The sequence below is a fragment of the Rhinatrema bivittatum genome, chromosome 5 (genome assembly GCF_901001135.1).
Source record: "Rhinatrema bivittatum chromosome 5, aRhiBiv1.1, whole genome shotgun sequence".
Classification (NCBI taxonomy): Eukaryota; Metazoa; Chordata; class Amphibia; order Gymnophiona; family Rhinatrematidae; genus Rhinatrema; species Rhinatrema bivittatum.
Window position 1 is genome coordinate 109,707,630 of NC_042619.1, and position 25,220 is coordinate 109,732,849.

The 25,220-nt window shown below is 40.8% G+C and overlaps 1 protein-coding gene across 1 annotated transcript in view; it reads right to left on the reverse strand.

Annotated features, from left to right (window-relative positions):
• Positions 1-349: 349 nt before the first annotated feature.
• Positions 350-25,220, reverse strand: part of ALG5 (ALG5 dolichyl-phosphate beta-glucosyltransferase) — a 104,094-nt gene continuing 79,223 nt past the window's right edge. The window contains exon 10 of the mRNA XM_029602729.1: positions 350-2,576. Coding sequence (XP_029458589.1) covers positions 2,461-2,576 — 116 coding nt within the window. The 3' untranslated portion in view covers positions 350-2,460. The remainder of the gene's footprint in view (positions 2,577-25,220) is intronic.

The following is a 25,220-nucleotide window of genomic DNA, read 5'->3' on the forward strand; positions in this document are numbered from 1 at the left end:
GAATAAGATTAAACCCTCAAAGCAAAATTAGAGCTCTAAAGGGAGAACAAATGTGTTTAACTAGGGGGCAGATTTTATAAATCTGTGCACACGCGTACTTTTGTTTGCACACCAGACGCGAACAAAAGTACGCGGGATTTCAATAGATACGCGCGTAGCTGCGCGTATCCATTAAAATCCGGGGTTGGCGCGCGCAAGGCTGCCCAAAATTGGCAGCCCGCGCGCGCCGAGCCGCGCAGCCTGCCTCCGTTCCCTCCGAAGCCGCTCCGAAATCGGAGCGGCCTCAGAAGGAACTTTCCTTCGCCCTCCCCTCACCTTCCCCTCCCTAACCCACCCCCCCCCGGCCCTATCTAAACCTCCCCCCTACCTCTATCCCGAAAGTTATGCCTGTCCAGAGGACACAGCATGGTCATTCTTTGTCTTTCTAGCTTCCTTAAATAGCCAATTCTTCTTTTGAAACTGCTCATCTGTGACAAGTGCTTCGCTGGTCTGAAGTGCTTGGCATCCCTGAAGTGATTGTGACTCTTCTAAATTGGAAGGCTGAGTGGACTAACCTCTGGGAGACTCTGGTTTAGACTTTGCCAGATCCTTGACCAACTTTTCCCAAACCTCCCCAAACAGTAACTACAAATGCCTAGCCTATACTATCCATAATAGTAGTGATGAAGTCACTGAAAAAGTGTGCTTCTATGTCTCCTTCTGTTGGCAGGGTCATATAAACCAACGCGTCTGGACTGGTCTATCCGGATGATTATAGATCCTTATCACTGGTTTGTTTGCCTATGGAACCTGTCAGAATAGAGACAGAAAATGGTGCCCTAGCAATCTCTTAACACCACAGACCCACAGTAGTTAGGTTAGTATAATAAAGTGATAGCTTACTAAGTAGGGTTGCCAACTGACTCCATTTATGCTAGTCAGGCTGATCCATTACTGGTTTTACACCTAAAGTATGGATTTGTATTCTTGGTTTTTTTGTTTTTTTAGGAGAATCAGAAATACAAGTCCATGCATGCAATAGGGTAAAATCAGGACTGGATCAGCCTGACCAGCAGAAAAGGAGCAAGTTGGAAACTTTATTTATAAGTCACTAATGCAGGGCTTCTCAAATTTGACCTAGTGGCCTCATAACCAGTCAGATTTTCAGGATACCCATAATGAATATGCATGAAATCCATTTGCAAACATCAGAGACCTAATATATGCAAATACATCTCATGCATATTCATTATGAGTATCCTGACTGGCTGCTAGCTTAATAGACAAGTTTGAGAAGAACTGTACTAGTTAGCATTTAAGTAATTAGGTACTGTAATAAATTACTTTTTTTTCCAGGTAATTAAATGCACAATGAATTCATTTTTGCTATAAAATGTAACAGTAACTTTTGTGTGTAAGCACAAAACTTCCAGTGCTTCACCATTAATCCCTTCCGAAATAGTTTTCAAGTACTTTATTTTTGAAATAAAATATATATTATTCATCTTTTAAAGAACTTTAAATAGCCAAAATTATGAATGTGCTAGCTTCATTAATTTTTGTTTATTGTTCTTCCATATACTGTATGGAAGCTTTAAAAAAAAAAAAGGGGACATTTACAATTATAATCAGGATAACAATCACACTATGGTGCGATATCCTGAAATCAAAATAATCAAAAAAGTGCAACTGAATACTTTGATTTCTGAACTTGTACAAATGCCAAGACGGGTGCCACCCACCTTGTGTCATTTTGCTACACCAGACTAGCATAGCTATCCCTCTGAATATCTGAATAACTTGCAGGCACAGCCAGGTACTTTTTTTAAAAGTGTGTTTAAAACATGTATTAAGGCTCCTGTAGCTATCTACTGTTGCTTTACTGCAGCAGTTCTCAAATCTGGTTCTCGACACCACCAGACAGACCTGGATCTTAGCAACGCCACAATGCATTTTCATGATGTACATCTACATACATTTGGTTAATGACCAAGTTAATTTGCATGCCCCTTCCTGAAAAGGAGCCATAGGCTTCTCAAATAATGGCAGTCCCTTGGGCTCTGGCTTAACACCTCACAGATATGTAATTGTAGAAGACCCATACCGACCCCCATCAGGCTTCACTGCTGCACCAGGACATGACACACAGTCCAGATTTCTGGCGCAATCAGAGTTACCTGAAGGAATGTATGCAACTGACTGCAGAAGGAAAAGAAATTGCCACAGGCAACAAAGACAGAAAACGTACATCCAGATGTTAAAAGCTTTTGGGTTGATATTGTTCCCAGACTGTGAAAGCAAGAGGAACAGAAAAGTTTTACTCCCGTCCATTTTACAGAGAAAGAAAAGGCCAAACAATGCAGTACATGAAAACCACCAAGGGCACAGACTCCAGTCACTTGCGTTTCCCTTCACACTTCACTTGCTAACAGTAGTTTTGCTCAGATGCGTCTATGAATGGGGTAGGTGATGGCCAACAATTCAACTCTTTTTTTCTTTCGTTTCAAGTTTCCAGGCGCCAGTCAAGTACCGCAGTCGTATAAAAAGAAGGTCCCTGCCCATCTGCAGCCAGCTCCAGAAAGGGACCAGCTTAGATCCTGGGGTAAAAAGACAAAGAAATGCAACATAAGAAAATCTAGTATCCTTAGTGTAAATTGAGGCAGCTATCCACAGAAAATTACAGTTCATGTAAGCCTCCCATATCATATACAGTAAAATAAAATGTAAATCCTACAATACATACAAGTCATGTTTGTCATAGTAAAAGAATTTCCAATTGATGAATTTTCCTTTATTCTGTGAAATATTATTTTGCATATTAATTTAGGACTGAAAGAATACAGCAGATACCTAAAATGGCCTAAAGCTTTTGCCATGTCTGATCTGACAGTGCATTATTTTTAAATTCATGCATTCTTTTGATTTTGTGATATGTAAACCGCCTTAAGCTTCATAATGTAAAAAGTGGAAAATCAAATGAAATTAAATAAATCCAGGGGGCAGACCCTCAGAGTCAGGCCTGCAGCACAAACATGTAAATACTGCAAGTTATCTATCTACTTGAAACTATTAAGCAAATTATTTTCAGATGTGAATGGTATATGCAACAAAACTAGCAGAATATGTGTTGCTGTTTTAGGCATGATCCTCAATGCTCTTCAGAAAGGCCCAACACACAAATATTCTGGCCTTCGCTATTTTTCCCTTTGAAGTGATTTTCTTCAATCTTAGCTTTTAATGAGGCATGACACATCATGCTATTTTTTCAGACATAGGTGCACAGCTGTGCCAGGAAAATGTGGGATTTATATCCTACTCTGGTTTCAGCTTTTTAACTTAAGAAACATCTTCAGACTTAGTTGGGACACTGTCAGAATGCAGTAGGCACATAAGGCATCTGATACCCATCACTTTTTTTTTTTAAACTACATTCTTTATAGTTATAATCTTTTGGGCTATAATACAAAAGGTACCTCATGGTAATATGCTGGAGTCTACATGATATATCTGGATGCCATCTTAGTGCAAAGTCCATCAAGCCCAGCATCCTGTCTCAGGCAGTGGCCAGTCTGGGTCACAAATACCTGGCAGTTCCCCAGTTGTGGATCTATTTCTTGTATCTCACTCCCAGGGATAAGCACTGGTTTTTCCAAGTTAATTTCCTTGACCAATATCCTCTGGCAACAGATTTCATAAATTTATTGTGCACTTCCTTGTTTTAAAATTTTCCAGTTATTAGTTTCATGGAGTATTCTCTAGTCCTAGTACTATGTGGAAAGGGTAAATAACTGTTCCCTATTTATCCGTTCCACCTTGCTCCTGATTTTATAAATCTCAATCTTATCCCCTTCACAGTCATCTCTTTTCCAAACTAGAGCCCTAGTCTGTTTAGCCTTCCTTCATAAGGCAGCTTTTCCATCCCCTTTATCATTTATGTTGCCCTTTTCTGTACCTTTTCTATGTTCACTGTGTCTTTTTTGAGATGGAACAACCAGAACTGCACACTTTATTCAAGGTGCAGTCACATTATGGATCTATACAAAGGCATTATGATATTCTCAGTTTTGTTCTCTGTTCCTTTCCAAATAATCCCTAACATTTTTATTTGCCTTTTTGACTGCTTCAGCACACTAAGCCAAATATTTCAAAGCACTGTCCGCAAGACCTCAGAGGTTCTTTTCCTGGGAGGTGACTCCCAACACAGAATCCAGCATCATATACCCATAGTTGGGATTATTTTTCCCTTCATGCTTTACATTGTACTTGTCTATATTGCATTTGGCCATTTAGATGCCCAGTCTCCTACTCTCACAAAGGTCCTTCTGCAATTCCTCACAATCAGCTCCCATTTTAAATGACTCAAAACTAGTTTCTCTCATTTGCAAATTTGATCACCTCACTCATTCTTTTCTTCAGATCATTTATAAATATGCAAAATAGCACAGGTCTTAGTACAGACTCCATGGCACTTCACTAATGCCCTTTTTCCATTTGAAAAACTGATCATTTAGTTCTACCCTCTGTTTCCTGGTTTGTTTGTTTTTTATTCAGTTTTCAATCCACAACAGTTCACTGCCTCCAATCCCATGACCTCACAATTTCCTGAGTCATCTCTCATGAGGGACTTTGTCAAATGCATACTGAAAATTAAAAAAAAAACCCAAACCTATACCTATTCAGTTCACCTTTATCCTCATTTTTATTTACACCTTCAAAATAATCTAGTACATTAATAAGGCAAGACTTCCCTTTGCAAAAAACATTTGTTTTTCCCCATTAAATCATGTCTATGTGGTCAGTAATTTTACTTTTAAGAACTTCTACCATTTTGCCCAGCATTGACATCAGGCTCAGTTTATAATTTCTCATATCACACCTGGAACCAATTTTAAAAACTGGCACCACATTGGTTACTCTCTAGTTTTCAGCTACCATGGTTTAAAAAAAAAGTCCATAATTTTATGTTTTAGTTCCTTCAGAACTCAAGAGTGAATACTATCTGGGTCCTAGTGATTTGTTATTCTTTAGTCTGTCAATCTGATTTATTACATTTTCCAGTTTTGCAGTAATTTTATTTAGTTGGTCATCCCTATCAAAAAATATTTCTGGTGTAGGATTGACCCTGACATCCTCCTCAGTAAAGACTAAGCAAAGAATTCATTTAGTGTGTCTGCTATTTCCTTGTCCTCTCTGTGCATCTAGAGACTGCTAGGGAGTTTTTGAGCGACCACTCATGTGGATGAAAGACCCTTTTTTTTCCAAAATAATTTTTATTATTAGCAGCAAGAATATGCAGCCATACACCAAATAACAGTATTGTACATTGAATGTCAACATGGCATTCTACTGCAGTAACCGTGTGTACACTTAATACCAAAAAGTGGTAAACATTCAGGGGTACATTTTAAAAAACAGCGCGCGCGCATACTTTTGTTCGCGCACCAGGCACAAACAAAAGTACACCTGATTTTATAAGATATGCGCATAGCCGCGTGTATCTTATAAAATCCGGGGTCGGCGCGCGCAAGAGGGTGCACATTTGTGCAACTTGCGCGCGCCGAGCCCTGTGCGCGCTGCCTATTCCCTCCAAGGCTGCTCCAAAATCAGAGCGGCCTCGGAGGGAACTTTCCTTCCGCCTCCTCCCACCTTCCCCTCCCTTCCCCTATCTAACCCACCCCCCAGCCCTACCTAAATCCCCCTACTAACCTTTATCCACGAAGTTACGCCTGCCTCCGGGCAGTCGTAACTTATGCGCACCGGCTGTCTGCTGGCGCGGCTGACCCCGACACAGGCCGCTGTGTCGGGGCACTCGGCCACGCCCCCGAACACACCCCCAAGCCGACACCACGCCCCCTGGACACGCCCCGACCGCCCCTTTTTGCAAGCCCTGGGACTTGCGCACGCCGCCGAGCCTATGCAAAATAGGCTCGGCGTGCGCAGGGTTTTTTTTTTTTTTTTTAAGGGTTACGCGCATAACTTATGCGCACAACCCTTTTAAAATCTGGCCCTCATTGAAACAAATGCAGTGCAATTCTCGCTACTCTTGTTTTTCTTTTATCTCCTTTATTCCCCCCCCCCCCCCCATCACCTCAGTCAGTAGGCTTTCATGCAGTCTACCAACCCCAAACCTCCATCATCACATTCATCCCAGTTCCTCCAGACATACCTCCATCCATCCTCCACGTTCGCAACGTCAGTAGGCCCCACCTTCCCCCGCGACCAGGGAATTAATGCCATGACACAGTATATCCTATTTCCAGCAAACCAGATTGTGTTTCCATGGGTAAGATTGCAAAAAACACCTGCCAACATCCCTCATATTGCTTGTCTCCATTACGATTACCAGCAATATAGTCCATCCATTCCATTTGCATGAACATAGCCATCCATTCTGATACGATCCACTAGCATGTAAGATAGTTCGGGGAGATATGTGGTTCGAAGTGTCACCTGTTGGTCAATTGTCCATTGCCAGATCTGGAGCATTTCTTGACACAATGTCCAAACGCCTATGCTCACCTGTTTGTTCACATAAAACATAACCACCTGATTGTTTGAATCAGAATACTTTTCCCTCTATGTAAGTGTGTGAACGTTATGAGCACATTTTGATGGCTCAGAGTTTGAGGAGACTGATTTGTAGCAAGTGTTCCTGGTGAGACCAGGTGCCTTGGGCATGGCAGGGCTGACTGTACGTGCCCCATCCAATAGTCAAGGCAGTCAGGAGTGTTATATGATAGGGATGAGGCTGGAGTAGAGCTATGCTTGTGAGTACGTGGGGGATGCAGCCACCTCTTTCTGCATTTCCGGTATAATTCTGACAACTGTATGTAATGGCTGAAGCAGTAGCTCCCATTGGTTTCTTAATCCTCACTGGAAACAGCATTTGTGCAAATGTGTTAATAGAACCACATGTATCATTGCCATGTGGCCAAGGACTACTAGGACTTGTCATGCTGTGGAGAATGGAGTCGACAGAAGGATCCTGACTTGGAGATGTAGTAGGTGTGCTTGGTTGGAAGATAGGTACACTCTGTCATGGCTCCTATAAACTGAATATGCTGAGATAGGACAAGATTGGATTTCTCAAAGTTGACCTGAAAATGGTTCTGGAGAAGCTCAATCATCTATGGCAGGGTAGATGTAGGACCCTGCTGTGAGAAGATGCTATTGTAAGCCATTTATCTAAATATGGGAAGACTTGGATTCCCTGTCATCTGAGGTGATGCTACCACTGCAAGGCACTTGGTGAAAATTCTGGAGGCAGCAGAGAGATCAAATGGGAGTACCTTGTATTGGTATTGAAGTGAAGGTAGCGCCAGAAAGTAGGGTGGATTGAAATGTGGGTGCATATGCATCCTTTAAGATTAGGGAGCACATTCATTATCCTTATTGAATGAAGGGCAAAATGGTACTGAGGGAATCATCTTGAATTTCTCCCCCAATGCAGACAGGTGTTCAAGTGGTGGAGGTCCAGGACAAACCTTAAGCTTCCTGTCTTCTTCAGTATTAAAAAGTAATGGGAATAGAAGCCGTTGAGTTTTGAGGATGGTACTCACTTGATAGCTCTCTGTTGAAGAAGGAACTATACCTCTGAAAGAACTTGAGGTAGATGCATAGGATCTACCAGAGAAAAGTTGAAATGAGGCAGAATCGGCAACTAGGAGAAATACAATCAGTAGCCATCTTGGACTATGAGGACCCATTGTCAAGGGTCTCCAGAACAGGGGAGATCAAAAACTGGGAGCAAATTTTGGTTGACCCTGCTGAGTTGATTTTGGCTGGCGACATTCTCTTTGGCAAGACATAGCCAGAAGTTGCTGGGTCTGCTGCCTTTGAGCAGGAAGAGGTGGAAGGCGATAGTGCTGGAATGGGCAATAACCATGTCTAGGGTAGTATGGCTTTTTGTAGGAGTAGAAAGGCTTCCTGTGCAAGGGTTGAGGATCTGCCATAGTAGAAAGACTGAACCTTTACGTTTTGTTCGTTTTGTTCTTTAATCTGGGAGACGGTCTCACACAGCTCTTCTTTAAAGAGAATGCCCCTTAGACAAGGTAGATTAGCTTCCTCCATTGATGCACGACATATTGACTGGCCGTGGGTAAGTACCATTTGTGAAGACGTTCATGAAAAACTAGCTAAAGGCCAAGGTGTCAAAGGAGTCACAGACAAGTAGATGTTGAAGTACGTCTTCTAAACCCTGAGGCTGAGGAGAAAACAAATCTCTAGAATCCAAGCAAACGAATGGTTTGAGATCCTGAATACAGTTATGTAAGTACTGGATCATGTAGAATTGATGGTGCACTATACACAATGCCAGAAGTTGTGCCTTGAAACACTTTTTTGCCAAAGTTATCCAAGAAGAGATGGATATTGCCAAGTGGAGAGTTAGACAGTAATCTTGTTTTTTTTAGCCTTAAATCACTCCAGCTTGATAAAGGAGCTGGACTACATCTTATCCAGGAGACTACTGCATTCTAAATTTTAGATCCAATTTTCTGGCAGCTGTGGTGCCACATCTTCATCTATAGGTTATCAAGAATAGCATGAGTTGGCAGAGCTACTGGCTCCAAGGGGATGACTAGGATCTTTAGTAGGCCCATGACTTCCAATCGAGGATTTGTATCTTTTTGTATGTGTACATTAAGAACCTTTCCCATCTTTTCAATGAATGAGAGATCTTCTGATGGAGAAGTATCATCCGGAAGAAGTGATGGTGGGTCTGACAGGATACTTGTGGAGCTACTTGGGGACTCCCCTGGAGGCAGCTCGCTTGATGATTAAGGAGAAGGTGACCTAGGAGATAATGGCGAATAGCAAGGCTGAATTGGTGAAGAGGGAAGCAGAGACCTGTTTTCCAAATGGGAAGAATCAGACGCTTGTGACGAGATGGAAGGGGTAGGTAGCGAAGTAGCTCCTGAGACCATGGCCAGTGGAGACTGTGTCACAAATGACAGGAACTGTAAGGCTGAATATGGAGACAGTGGTGAATGTGGGTCTATCACCTTTTCTCAGAAAGTTGTGATGAATCCCCTTTACTATGGTCAGCAAATTGCTCAAGAGAGCAATTGCTGTCGGAGAGGGAATGTCTTGCTCTGGAACTAAGATATGTTCTGATTGCACCACAGGTGGTCTGTTCGATAGGAGAAGAATGATAGAACAGACAGAATCAAGGGTCTCAAATTAAGTCCTTTAGCAAGATGTTGAGAGACAGGTAGCACTCTAGTATTGGGTGGTGGAAGATGGAGCGAGTCTTCTGGATGAAATGGACTCTGGGTATAGAGGTGCACAGGCAATGCTGCCCTCAGCATCTCAGGTTCCTCCAGTCTTATGGCCTGGTGTTTCTGAGACTCCATAGAAAGAAGTGGTGCTGCAAGATGCTTCTGCTTCTTGGACGATTTGGAACTGTGGTGGGAAGAGAAAGCAGAATGAGTTGAGGAGGGTCAATACAAAATTCTTTTGTATCGACAACAGTGCATTGATGGATATATCATGCGAGTATGTTGACGATGATGCAGATGCACCACAAGAATGTCTTGATGTGACATGCGAGTGCTTTCGCGATCCAGGTTATAAATGGTTGTGTGTCAGGCACTCCAATGCATCAATGCTTTGGTCACTGACACACTGTGCATTGGGTGCTTCGATGAATCGGTAGAGTGCGATGCAACATGCTTCGATGCATCAACGATTTCTTCTGCTGTGGCATCAATGTTTCATGCATCAACACCTTTAATGCATCCCGATGCTTCTTCAATGCAGAGAGCTGTTCTTCCAGCTGCTTCGTTTTTGACATGTCTGCCTTCTAGCCCTGAAGTGGTCGGCTGGGTTGAAGGGTGTGTTTTAGAACAGCAGTCACTGATCTTACTACAACAGGAGGCAGACAAATAAGCACTCCTGGAAGAGGACTTGCTATGGTCTCTGTGGGACTGGCATAGCTCCTCTATCTTTGTTGCCCTAGATTGTTGAGACTGCAGGGACATCCAACTGTAGGCTAGGCAGTTGGGTTGATCATGATCTGGACCCAGGTAACAATAACAGAGGTCGTGACCATTTGTAGTGAGCATTACCTAACCCCAGCTATACCATTTGAATCCACTCATTGTGGACTTCTAGGATTCTTTTTGGTGGACATCAGGTTCCAAAGGATGCCACATGGTATGTGACTGGAGACTTTTCCTTTTTGTTTTTAAATTTTAGTAGCAAGCAAATTGTGTTTGGCTACAGAGGCAGTGAGGCAAAGAGAAAGTGAAAGAATTTTCAATCAGCATGAAAAAATTAAAAAGTTTGAGGAAAGATACAATCAATGCTTTAGCTCGGACAAAATACCATCGAGGAGGTTGAGGCAAAGCTGGCATATTAACTCCCACTCATGCTCAGCAGAGCTCAAAGCTCCACTACTTGGAGAATTGAATTCATTCAGTACCACCAGATGATGTCACCACGGATCATGCCTAAATCGGAAGAAGTTTTTGTTAATTATTTTTACCTATCTGGCAAGCTTCTTTTCAAATTCTCTCTTAGTCTGCTTAGTTTTTGTTTTTTTTTTGTTTTGTTTTTACATCTAGTGCTTATGGCTCCTTCCTATTTTCCTTATTTGAATCTGCTTTCCATTTCTTGAAAGATACCTTTTTTGGATTTATTTGCCTCTTTCACCTCACTATTAAATCATGCCAGCAGTCAGTTGGTTTTCCTTTAACCATTTTAATGCATGGAATACATTGTATCTGTGTCTCAAGGATGGTAATTTTAAATAATATCTATGCCGTCTTTTTTTTAAACATACTTTTTTTTATTGAAACAAAAAAGTACAGAAACAAAGAGTAATATAGAGGCATATAAACAATTTTCAAAATGCTACAACAGCAGATATGGAAATGACATTAGCATATTTCTACCACTATGCCATAGCATATACATATCCAGCAATATTTCCTCAAAATAACAGAAAGATGAATGTAATCAAAGAAATAAATGCATCAACCTTCTTCTTGTTTGTTTTCAATTTTTCCCTTAATATCTACATGCATCCAACATATACACATCAAGCATACCAAATATTACACAACCATTCTCACCTGTGTGTCCATCCATGTTTTTTACATAACCAGTCAAATGTAGCAGTCAAATCTGATAGGAAAACACGAAGGAACACACTACATCATAAGAACATGGGGTACTGGGACAGACCAAGGGTCCATCAAACCCAGCATCCTGTTTCCAACAGTGACCAATCCAGGCTATAAGTACCTGGCAAGTATCCAAAAACTAAGTATATCCCATGCTAGTAATAGCAATGGCTATTTTCTAAGTCAACTTGATTAATAGCAGGTAATGGACTTTTCCTCCAAGAACTTATCCAAACCTTTTTTAAACCCAGCTACACTAACTGCACTAACCACATCCCCTGGCAACAAATTCCAGAGTTTAATTGTGTTTGAGTGAAAAAGAACTTTCTCTGATTAGTTTTAAATGTGCTACATGCTAACTTCAGGGAGTGCCCCCTAGTCCTTCTATTATCCGAAAGAGTAAATAACCGATTCATATTTACCTGTTCTAGACCTCTCATGATTTTAAACACCTCTATCATATCCTCCCTCAGCCGTCTCTTCTCCAAGCTGAAGAGACCTAACCTCTTTAGGATTTCCTCATAGGGGAGCTGTTCCATCCCCTTTATCATTTTGGTCACCCTTCTCTGTACCTTCTCCATCTTAACTATATCTTTTTTGAGATGCGGCGACAAGAATTGTACACAGTATTCAAGGTGCAGTCTCACCATCGATACAGAGGCATTATGACATTTTAAGTTTTATTCACCATTCACTTCCTAATAATTCCTAACATTGTTTGCTTTTTTGACTGCCGCAGCACACTGAGCCAATGATTTCAATGTATTATCCACTATGACGCCTAGATCTCTTTCCTGAGTGGTAGCTCCTAATATGGAACCTAACATTGTGTAACTATAGCATGGGTTATTTTTCTCTATATGCATCACCTTGCACTTATCCGCATTAAAATTCATCTGCCATTCGGATGCCCAATTTTTCAGTCTCTCAAGGTCCTCCTGCAATTTATCAAATCAGCTTGTGATTTAACTATTCTGAATAATTTTGTATCATCTGCAAATTTGATTACCTCATTTATCGTATTCTTTTCCAGATCATTTATAAATATATTGAAAAGCATGGATCCAAGTACAGATCCCTGAGGCACTCCACTGCCCACTCCCCTCCACTGAGAAAATTGTCCATTTAATCTTACTCTGTTTCCTGTCTTTTAACCAGTTTGTAATGCATTAATTTATCAAATTCCTGTGGAGACATGCGTCATAATTCAAGTTTCTTCATTTGGAAAATCTCTAGCATAATGTGTGTCCACATATCTTTAGTAGGTACAGAATCCTCAATCCATTTAAGCATGACATTTTCTTGCAAAGACAAACCTTTCAAGTCATCTCAGTTTTTAACCTTGTGAATTTCTCTTTTTGAATTTTTCCAACAAATTTCCTCAGTTTATCATAGTCTCCATTTTATAGTTAAATACTACTGCACTAGTTTTCCTTAGAATTCTCCCTCCAGTGATTGTATCAAATTTAATTACATTATGATCACGCTTTCCAATTGGATCTATCACCTTTTATCTCTTGTACTAGGGTCTTGCGTTTCAATGAAAACCAGATCTAATATAGGTCCTCTTCGCGTTGCTTCCATGACCAGCTGCTGCCTGAAGCAGTCATTGATGACATCTGGGAACTTTTACCTCCCCTGAATGTCCTGATGTGACATTTACCCAAATAGATACTTGGGTAATTGAGGACTCCTATTGTTGTATTGCTCATTTTACTAGTCAGTTATTTTACAGCCTTTCCTCATCCTAGCCTGGAAGGCAGTATTATATCTTCAATGTTGTATGCTTCCCTTTTACCTTTGGAATTTCTATCCTTGAGGATTCCAGAGTGAAGTTTGTTTCCTGCAAAACTTTTATCCTGCTTGTTTCTATGCCATCGTTAACATTATAGTGCCGCCACTCCTCCACCAGTTTTATCTGTCCTGTTGATATAATTTGTACCCTGATATCAGTGTCCCATTGGTTATTCTCCTTCCACCAGGTTTCCGAGATCCCTTTCATGACTATATCTTCCTTTAGTACCATATATTCTAGCTCTACAGTTTTTATTTTTCAAACTTCTGGCATTTGGATATAGATGTTTAAAGCAGGTTTATTCGTATTTCTATTTTTATATGTAGCCACAACCTGCTTATTATCAGATGATACAGGCAGTTTGGAGTCATTTTTATCTGCATACTCTGTATTTAAATACATCTGGGCTTGTTCAGCTTTTACAACCACCTCTCTATCAGGACATTCTAACTTACTTGGTTTGCCAGATATCTCCTTCCGAACCATGCGCTGCTGAGCGACTGTCTGCTTTTTCCCATGTTTTAATTAAAAAAGCTGCTCTTGCTTCTTTTTAAACATTTGAGCCAGTAGCCTGGTTAAGGTGGACTTCACTCTCCCTTCCCTAGAATGTTCCCCAGTTTCTAGAAAATCTAAAACCCTCTTCTCGGCACCATCCACATACTGAGAGTCTGGAGCTCAGCCTGCCTTTGGGATCCTGTGCATGGAATGGGAAGTATTTCTGAGAATGCAGCCTTGGAAATTTTGGACTTCAATTTCTTACCTGAGCCTAAATTTATCCCACCTGCACCTTCCTATGTCAATGGTACCCCCATATGTACCAGACAGTCTGCTCTTCCCCAGTACTCTCTAAAATCTTATTTGGTGGCGGTGAATTCCACTGCCTTTGCATCAGGCAGACATGTAACCAAGTGATCCTTATGCCCACCAGCCACTCAGTTATCTACTTTCCTAATGATTGTACTACCGATTACAACAGATGTCCTAACCCTTTCCTCCTGGGCACAGACCTCTAGAGACATATCCTTAGTACGAGAATGCATCCCCTAGAGGGCAGGTCCTAGCTACGAGATTATTTCCTATCACAGCAAGGTGATGGTCTCCTTGCTCCTCCAAAGCAGCACAAGGGCTGCTAGACTGGAGTTGGGACAGCTCTATTATGTCTCTGTCTGACTCAGCTCCTTCAATTCTGCCAATCTGGCCTTCCAAAATTGGGCTTGTTCTGACAGTCTGGGGCTCTTTTCAGCAGGTACACACATACAATCTGTCACCAACAGTTAAATAATCATATATGCATCACTTGGTGCAAAAATTGGATAGCACCCATCTTGCTGCTTAGCTTTTGTCTGCATCTTAATTTGTTGAATAGCTAAAGTCGTAAAAGCTGATTAAGGAGTGGGTATATATCAATTCAAGGGTCATTAAATTTAACGAGGGCTTTAAATGTTTTATTAGGTGTCTTAAATCTATGGTTTTTAAATTTGATTACTAGGAGGTCTACAATATATTCAGTCAACTGTCCAGATAGCAAAGTTAGCCAGATAAACTTATCTGGCTAAATTTGGAAGTCTATTCAATAGTGCAGCTGCTCTGTTGAATATAGCCAGCTATCTTAAAGTTATCCAGCTAATTTTAGGAAAGCTCTGCGGCCTAACCAGACTTAGCAGGCTAAGTTAGCCAGCTAACTCTTGAATACTGGAGTTAGCTGAATAACAGTCGGGGAACTCAACTACTCCCAGAACACCCCTAATTTAGCCAGCTAAATTCTAACCAGCTTCTGAGTTATCCAGCTAAATGCTTTTGAATATGGACCTCTCTGTGGGGTAATAGTCTATATATCAAAAAAATGTGACTGGGGTAGGAATCAAATCAGTGACTAGTTGACCAGGAACCATTACTCTTCCCTCTTTGGATCAAGTAAGTGCTCTTTTCAAACTCACAATTCTAATACTGACAAATATTAACTTTTACTAGCTTACAGAATTAATCAAAGTCTATTTGCCAAGTACACACACACACAATTCTAACACTGGCAAAGGAGAAAGTAATTCTTACATGATAATTTCCTTTCCTTGAGACCAGCCAGACCACTCCAGATGCAAGGCTTATGCCTCTCAACCAACAGATGGAGACAGAGTCTAACAGTCTTGCTGATATCACCCTACATAGGCTCCTGTGCTGACCTCAGCCTGCCAATGTTCTATACAACAAGCTAAGATAAAGGTTTTTAATACACTAAACCTTGCCCTTATCCCTTATGATAAAAACAGAGGGCTTCCAAGGGAGATCAAACAGAAAACAAGCCACGAAACAGACATTCTGCATTCCTTCATAAGGAATGTCACCTTAATATCCATCACGCTATAGCACATACAAGAGGTTATTCTGAAAATGAATCAGAAGAATACAAGTGGCAGAACAGGGGAATGGTCTGACAGGACTCAAGAAAAGGAAATGATCAGGTAAGAATTACATTTCTCCTTCCTCTTCATCCAGCCAGACCAGTCCAGATGCATGGGATTTATTTTATTTATTTATTTATAACTTTTTTTATACCGAAGTTCAGGTAACAGAATTACTTATCACTCCGGTTTACATTATAACAAGTAGAAAACAATGACAACATATGTCTTACAATGAACAAGGGAGTGAACAACTTGGATAATATAACATAACAAGGAACAGTAGCAGTATGCACTATTAGAGCGAGACTAGCGCATGGGGAGGGAGGTTTGCTAATGGGGGGGGGGAAGGGGAAGGAAGGTTGTTCGTGGAGGGGGGAAGGAGGGAGAAATTTCTTATGAGTAAAAACATGAGCATAGGTTCTGGACGTCAACAGTATGAAAACAGTCTATGGGAGCTGTGGAAGACTAAGTAAGTTAAGGGAATGCTTGACCGAATAGCCATGAGTAGTATAATGGGTACACGATCAATCAAACTGATTGACAGGTGAGATAAGGATGACAGCAGCCAATCAGCGTTCACTTCCGGTCTAAGCCCCGCCCACGCCCCGCCCACTCCCCATAGAAGTGAATGGGGGCGTAGCCACGCCCCCTCCCGCCTCCTCCCGCCCTCGACCACGCCCCCGGCCACACCCCTTCCGCCACAGGCCCCACCCCTTCCGCAGCCAATCAGTGTTCACTTCCGGTCCAAGCCCCGCCCACTCCCCATAGAAGTGAATGGGGGCGTAGCCACGCCCCCTCCCGCCTCATCCCGCCCTCGACCACGCCCCAAGACCCACCCCTTCCGCCCCAAGTCCCACCCCTTCTGCCCCGGCCCCACCCCTTCCGCCCTGGCCCCCGCCCCAGACCCCGCCCAGACCCCATCGATGCTCCTCCCCTCCCAATAGAAGTGAATGGGGAGCCCCTCCCACCCCAAACCGCCCCCCCCCCACGATGTCACGGATGACCCCGCCCACACCCCAACCCCAAGCCACACCCCCCTGTGACGTAGCGGGTATGACATCACCGGAAGTCCACCCCACACCGCCCCCCAAAAACACACCCCCTAAAACGTCATCAGAAAGGGTCCTGTCGCTTTTTTAATGATGTCAGTATTAATGGACTCTGGCTGTTTTTGATGATTTCACCGGAAGTACAATACAAAAGTCCCGAAATATGCGCTCCTAGAACCTCCTGATGCCTTTTAATGATGTCGGAGCCGGTAGTATGCTTTTAGGAGGCAGGAAAACTGCAGGAAATATGCTTTTTTTCTAGCCACTCTGTTTTTAAAAAACCAAACAAAATACAAGCTGATAGGAGGCAGAAAAACAGTGGCTCGTTCTGTTGACAAGGATTTGGTTTTTTTTTTAAAACAAGTGATTGAAGCTACCGGTGGTGAATTGTATGAACTGCAGGATCAAACTTTGCAAAAGACAGGTTTTTTTTTTTCCAAAAGACTAGGGACCGGGGAGTATAAAGGGTACGCTGTCACTCAAACCCCCAAGCCAAACCCCCCAGTGATGTCACCAGAAGCCCAAGCCCACCCCTCCAAGCCCTTGCTGTAGATAGGCATGCCCCAATAAAAAAAGTTACCAGCGAGCAGGCAGGAAACTGTGACTCATTCTGTACACAGAGACGGAGAATCCAATTACACCCCTTCCCTCCGCACCCTCTGCCTCAATCCGACCTTCCCCCAGACCTAAATCTGAGCAGAGGATAATTGAAAGCAGTGGGGGGTGTAGGTTTGCAATGGTGAAACACAAGGCTTTAGTTTTGTTTTAAAAAAAACAGACTTCTGTATTTTACAGCCATATAAAAAAACAAGAATGCACCAGCGGATCTTAAAGAAAATTTATAATGAGCCAGGAAATACCGGCAGTTTTGGCGGTATAACACCTCTTTTGCAGGCAGCTAAAGCATGTATGCCGTCTGTGACCAAGAAACAAGTGATTGATTGGCTTACAGAACAAGATGCTTATTCTTTACACAAACCTGCTAGGGTACGATTTAAAAGAAATAAAACCATAGTGTCAGATGTGGAGTTTTGTTTTAAAAAAACAGACTTCTGTATTCTCCCCCACAACCCTTCCCTCCTCCCCTCTCTGTTAGACACGCCCAAACTTGCAAGACCGGATATAGAAATAATCATGTGATAGTGATCACGTGAGAACAATCTTCAAGCAGAGTTGTTGTAATTGTTCCTGAAAATGGCCGTATATGAAACACCTAAGCGTCTTGAAATGAAAATCGTTCAACAGCCAAAACTAAAGAGGAGCCACAAGCGAAAGCGGAGGGCAGAAGAAGAAGGAGGAAGCACTGACCCAGATTTTGATGAACTTCCGTTGGGGCAAAAGCTTTTTGATTCGCAGGATCCAAACTTGATCAATGAAAATGCTTTAGATTCTGAAGATTTAGAGCTGCACAAAGCTGCTCTGGATGCCGAAGCAGATTATTTGTTGGAAAAGCTTGAGTGTAAGGTAAGAAAAAAATCTCTTTCCTTCTAATGATGCATTTTAGGGGTGGCGTGTTTGGGAGCTATCTATAATAGAGAGTTTGTTTAGAAGAGGTTTTAATTTAATGTTTTACATTATGTTTTATAGGAAAATGAAGGATCTTTACAAACAGAAGAATATGGAGACACACCAGGTATCAAAATGAACTGTATTTGCTGCTTCTGTCCAAATATAAAAGAACCAGATACATGTGATCAAAAAAAAAACAACAATCCTGAAGATGTGCACGATTTCAGCTGGTGGAGCTATATAGGATTCCCAAAACCACCACCTGTGCATGGAGTTTTTCGAAAAACAACATTTAGATCGATCGTAAGGGTGGCTGTCTATAGTATTCTTAAAAAATGTCTGTCTGGCATACGGTATGAAAATTGCGAAGGCTGTGTTCTCGATGATCCGAGTCAGGATGATCATAGTTGCGTTTATTGGACTGCCTCTGACACACAGGAACAATTAAGGACCGCTTGTAACAGGTTGTGCCTAGAACGTGTTTTGAATCTTGTGGTACTAGCTGCATATAAACGAGGTGTATTAAGCCTAAACAATGACGATATGAATCTGATCATATATCTTATACACAGTGTGAAAACTGCTGAAAATCCTGTTCAAAAACTAAACAGTTTGCTTAAACCTACAGATGAGATTTTAATGATAAAATATATAAATGCCATCATCTATGGTAGAAAACACCAGTCCTTTTTTAAAAATGTATAATAAAGCAGTCTTTGTTTTTTCTTGTCTGTATTTCAGAAGTATGTATTGACAATGAAATACTTTGTAATATTTTAACAAATTTTACCATGTGTATAAATTAGTTAATAAAAACAACTAATAAATATATCAGAATTAACAAAATGTGTCAATTGTGCTTTAAGGTGATATGGAAGTTTTTAGGGGGATATCTTATGGTTTTATTAAGTCTCTTTGATATCAATGCACAGGCTGTAAAATGTTTGATACAGCAACTATTTCATTAACTAAGGAATGTATATTGCTATGAGCTATGTGTGTGTGTGGGGGGGGGAAGTTGTCTGGATCCAAGATCTGTAAATGGTTAATCTAATCAGAATGAGACAATGTTTGGAAGGGAAAAAAAAAGACCAGAATGACAAGACATTCAAGAGAGACCAATTTTTATTTTGTAAAGTGCCCCAAGACCTAAGAGGGCGTTGGTAACACACTACCTTTCATGAACAAAAGGGGGGGGATGTATATTGTAATGAGGTAGGTGCGGATAGCTGTCTGGGGCACATAATCTAATCAGGGAAAAAACAATGGTCAGCAAAACATTAAATCACAAAAAAAAAAAAAAAAAAAGGTTCAACATACTATAGTTTTGTGAATGGGCTTCAGATCTAAAGAGATATTGATAATACATTCAAAAAGCCCTGTAAATGATAACCCAAGCAAGAGAACAATCTTATTCTATAAGATGTCCATCACATGACAGAGAGGCCAGGTAGCTTTTTTTTTTTTTGGTTTCAATACACAGGTTTTTGAGGTTTGTTGGTGGTTACGCCCCACCTAATGCTGGTGATAAAAGGGTATAGCCGGTGACCAGAAAAGATTCAGCAGTCTGGAGTTTGAAACAGAAATGGATTCTTCAAACAAAGAAAGGCAGAAGCCTGTGTTTATTAATAAAATGTCACTTACTAAACGCAGAAAACAAAGGAAATTGAAAGGTGAGTTAATAGTTTTAATGTATATTTTTAGATATGATTTTTAAAAAAACAGTAGTAAAAACAGTGTTTGTCTGTTTTATCATTAGAACAGGAAAATATTGCAAAATCAGACACACATTTGAACATAGAAGAAGAAGAACATCCTGGCTGCAGTAATGCCTTAGACAAAAAAAAAATTGATCAACAAGGCATTTCTGACAGCAATGCAAATAATGGTGAGAAACAGGTTTTCCTTAATATCTATGACCCTCCCAAATGTCTCTCTTTTTTTCCTTCATAACAGTCAACGAAGCAGAGATCTATTTACAAAGACATCAAAAGTGTGTGTGACCCTGTGCTTTTTTTATTTTATTTTGTAATTTTTAGAATGTGAAAATGGTGCAAACAAAACTATTTCCAAAAGAAAGAGAAAGGAGTCTGAAGATGCAGTTGAAGGTAAGAAGTATTTTTTTATATCTGTACGGGTAAAACAACAATTAGTTCACAACTGTGTAAAAGAAAAGGTATTACCATTTTTTTTGTTTTTTACATAACAGACCATGAGCAGCATATGCCAAAGAAATCTGACGAAAGACCGTACAAAAAACCGAGAGATAAACAAAAAAGTAAGAATCTATACTGTTATAGTTTTAAGAAAAATTCTTCTTAAAATATTGCAAAAAAAAAGTATGAGCCCACCCGTGTTAATTATTATTATTTTTAATTTTAGACCGTGAAAAGACTGCAAAAAAGCCTATTTCCGAAAGAAAAGATGAGAGAGACAGCAACAGACCTGTGCACAGGGAGGAAGTAGAGAAAGAATGTGAAAGCATGTTCTTAGATAATTGTACCGATGACAATGTTTCAGGGGGGTTGGTAAATAATTGTATACCAGAGACCTCTGAAAATGCAGCTGTAGAAAATGAACCGGTTAATTTTGTGCAATTTGTGAGAAGGTGGAACCGTGATTTAGAAAAATTTAATGGCGTGCTTTATTCAGAGGAATTTCGTTTTATTAATTTAGATAGAATAGATTCTTTCATAGATGCGCAAAATGTTGTGAGACAAGGCATACAGCATGTTCTAAATGAAATAAGCCATAACGTGTCCCCCCATGATTATATACAGATTCATTTACATTCTACAGGTTTTCATAATTCTTTGTATTCGGGAAAGTTAAACCCTCAGGATTTGAACGCTGATGATTTCTTAGATCAAGTTAGTAAACTCCTGCAGAGTTATAGAGAGATACAGTTTGGTGAGACATTCCGCATAGTCATTCTTGTTATAAGGAACAGAGGGGGCGGGTCACGAAGGGTTTTAAGGTCTATTCTGTACAGTCAAATCATACATAAAAAGAGAAGGCATTTAATAGACTTGAACAACATAGATAATAAGCTCTGTTTTGCAGGTAGTGTTACAGCGCTCATGTCACCAACAAAGCTCACAGATGCAGAGCTATTAGACCGTGCTAAAAAACTGCACACAGAGCTAGGGTGGTCAGAACATAAAAAGGTCATGCTAGATGATGTCTCAACATTTGAACAACATTTGGGTATAAACATAAGAGTTGTGCTTTATACAAAACAATGGTGGTGTTTTAAGACAAAGGACAGACCTGAATTCCAGAAAACTGTATTTATATTGCTACATGATGACCATTTTTATGGAATCTTAGATGTAAAAAAGCTCTATGGGGAGCGAAACTTCTGTCATTTTTGCCAGAAACCATATAGTCACGATCATAATTGTACATTATGGTGCCGTCTCTGTTTAACAGCAATGTGTGTAGACAATATCGGGGTACAACAGAGATGTCCGAAATGCAGGCTGTATTGTCGTTCTCAAGAGTGTTTAGAAAGGCATACAGTTCTGGCTTTAAAAAAAGAAGTTGAGTGTTTGCTTAAAATACTGTGCGAAAAATGTGAATCGTATGTTGATAAAAAACATAAATGCCGGGTCAGACAATGTAAGCTTTGTTCTGAGCCCTTGATCGCTGGTGACAAGCATTTGTGTTTTATGCCCCCTATTGATCATGCACAAATATCTGAAAAATATATATTTTATGATTGTGAATGTGTTCAGGAAACAGGCTTTCACGTTCCAAATTATATATATGCAACAGATTTAAACAACACAAGAAACTGGGAGTTCAAAGGTCTTGAGAGTATTTCTAAGTTTGTTAAGATTTTTTGTGACAAAAAGTTCAAAGGATACACCTTCATAGCGCATAATTCTAAAGGCTATGATGGTTATTTTGTAGTTAGAGAGCTGCTAAAGGAAAAGATGGATGTGCGCTTGTTAGCTCAGGGTGCTAAGCTCTTAGAAATCACGATAGAACCCCTGGGTATACGGTTTAAAGACTCTTTAAATTTCCTGCCCATGAAGCTTAGCAAGCTTCCGCAAGCCCTGGGGTTTCAAGGCTGTAAGGGTTATTTCCCGCATTTTTTTAACACCAGGGTTAATCAAAATTATGTGGGACCTATGCCCGGTGTTGAGTATTATGGAGATGGGTATATGATGTCTGGAGAAAGAGAGGAGTTTTTAAAATGGTACAGGGACAATCAAAATAACACCTTTGATTTACAAAAGGAGCTGGCCTATTATTGCCAACAGGATGTGAACATTCTGAGGCAAGCTTGTGTCTTATACAGAAATGAAATCATGGCTTTGACAGAGAGAGAGGTGGTTGTAGAGCAGGATGGTGGATCTAAAACTGTGAAAAGGTGTATAGACCCCTTCCAATATATAACACTGGCATCTGTGTGCATGGCTATGTACAGGTTTATGTTCTTAGAACCCAAGACCGTGGCACTCGTCCCTCCAGACAACTATCACAGACACACAAAGAGATATTCAACACCCTCTATACAGTGGCTGATGTATACAGAGGCCACAGAGCAAATACAGATCACCCATGCTCTAAAGGGGGGTGAAAAGCAGGTGGGTCCCTATTTTCTTGACGGTTATGCACTTATTGATGGGGTACCAACAGCTTTTGAATTTAACGGCTGTTTTTTCCACGGTTGTCCGAGCTGTTATAACGATAAAGACCAGAACCCCTTAACGGCTACAACCTTTGGTTTTCTCAATTACAAAACACAAATCAAAGCAGATTTCCTGAAAAGAAGAGGGTTTAAGGTCATAAGCTTGTGGGAACACGAATGGAAGAGAATGGTGAAAGAAAATATCAGGGATTGTGCAGACTTTCTGGTTAAATCAGGCCTGCCGCAGCAGCTAGTACCCAGAGATGCCCTCTTTGGTGGTAGAACCAATGCTACATGTTTGTACTATAAAGCCAGGGCTGATGAAAAAATACATTACTATGATTTTACCAGCCTCTACCCCTTTGTCAATAAAACCAAGGAATACCCTGTTGGTCACCCGCAAATCATTTATGACAGCTTTGGACCCCTCTCAGACTATTTTGGGCTTGTTAAAGCCAAAGTGTATCCACCACGAAAGATCTTTTTCCCAGTATTACCGGTCCGTGTAAGCGGTAAGCTCTTGTTCCCACTGTGCCGCACATGCGCTGACAACAGTCTGCAGGATATGTGCAACCACACGGATGAGGAGAGAGCCCTCGTAGGGACTTGGTGCACTGTGGAGATGAATGAGGCTGTTGCAAAAGGGTATGTGGTTGCTGAAATATGTGAAATATGGCACTTTGAATGTAAATCTGTCAGCCTGTTTTCTGAATACATAAAAATGCATCTCCGTCAAAAACAGGAGGCCTCTGGTTACCCTCAGTGGTGTACCGATGTAGAAAAACAAAACATGTATATATCTGATTTTTACAAAAAAGAAGGTGTAGTTTTAAGGCCTGAACAGGTTAGTATAAACCCCGCAAAGCGTCAAATTGCCAAGCTTTTCTTAAACTCTTTGTGGGGGAAGTTTGGTCAAAGAACAAACCTACCTGTTACAAGTATTGTGAGAGATCCTGACGATCTGTATAAGTATTTGTTTTCACCCGAATATGATGTTTCATCATGCGATTTTATTGATGATGAAACAGCCTGTGTGACATGGAAGCATTCAAAAGACCGCAGCATATTGTCAGGTAATACAAACATCTTCATTGCCTGTTTCACAACTGCTTATGCTCGTTTAGAACTGTACAAACTGCTTGACAGTTTGCAAGAACGTTGTCTGTACCACGATACAGATTCTGTGATATTTGTGAGTCGTGAGGGTGCCAGCGATCCCCCTTTGGGAGATTATTTAGGACAGTTGACGAGCGAGATACCCGCAGACGAGCATATCACAGAGTTTGTATCGGCTGGGCCCAAAACATATGGCTACAAACTATCCAGCGGAAAGACCTGTATGAAAGTGAAGGGGTTTACGTTAAATGTAGAAAATTGTAAAAAGATCAATTTCACTAATTTGAAAGACCTCGTCTTTGACTATAAAACTGACGCCGTGGACAAGAGTCCTAAAAAGATACAGGTACAACAATCTGGGATCATTAGAAACAAAAAGACCTGGGCGATAGAGACCGGCCTACTTAAGAAAACACAAAGGGTCGTATACGATAAAAGGGTGATAAAAGAGGGTTTTAATACGCTGCCTTATGGATACTGAATTTGTGGATGTGCGCTGGAGGCACCCATTTTCGTGTATTTTAGCCGGACCGTCAAATAGCGGCAAAAGCTTCTTTGTTAAAAACCTGCTAGATCACGCTGGACGTGTGTTGACTGACATGCCTGATAATATTGTATGGTGTTATAGTTGCTGGCAACCTTTGTATAAAGAAATGCTGTGTAAATATCCTTTTATTACCTTTATGGATTCTTTGCCTGATACTTTTAATGATGATCAACTGTTTCCAACCAATAAAATAAATATGGTTATTATAGACGATTTGATGGCTTCTGCTTGTAAAAGTGACGAAATCGAGAAAGCCTTCACACAATACGTGCATCACAGAAATCTGAGTATTATATATATTGTACAAAATGTCTTCTGTCAAGGCAAAACAAGCAGAACTATAGCCTTAAATACCAAATATATGGTGCTCTTTAAGAATCCTAGAGACAAGTTGCAAATCGCTATTTTAGCCAGACAGATGTACCCCGGTAAGTCACGCTTCTTTTTAGAAGCCTTTGAGGATGCCACCAGAAAGCCATATGGATATCTCATCGTGGATTTAAATGCTACGACCCCTGAGCGTTACAGATTGAGGACAAACATCTTTCCACCAGAATGGACCACTGTATATTGTGAAAAAACACAACCCCTCCATAAAAAGAAGTGAATATATATTCTCCACCACATATTTGTTTTGTGTGTGTCCCAGAGATCATGTCTGCTCGCTTAAAGCGGAACCTAGCCCTTTTAAAACTTTTAGTTCAAGCCTCTCCGCAACGGAGAAAAGCTATCCTAAAGGCCGCTTCTAACGATTTAGTGGGGGCCATAGCGGAGATCGCACTAAACACTCTGAGAGGTAATGTTCCTTTATCACAACAGCAGATAAACATCTTGAAAAGGAAACGTCAAGCCATAAGGATTTTGGGTGATAAAAGAATAACACTTAAGAAAAAAAAGAAGCTGGTCAAACAGTCAGGGGGGTTTATCGGGCCTCTGCTAGGATTCGCGCTACCACTCATCACGGGGCTTTTGAGCTAAAATACTAATGCAGCACACAGAAAAAATGTATTTAGTGTCTAGTCAACAACTTGACCGTTTGAGAAGCCCTTCAGTTCATG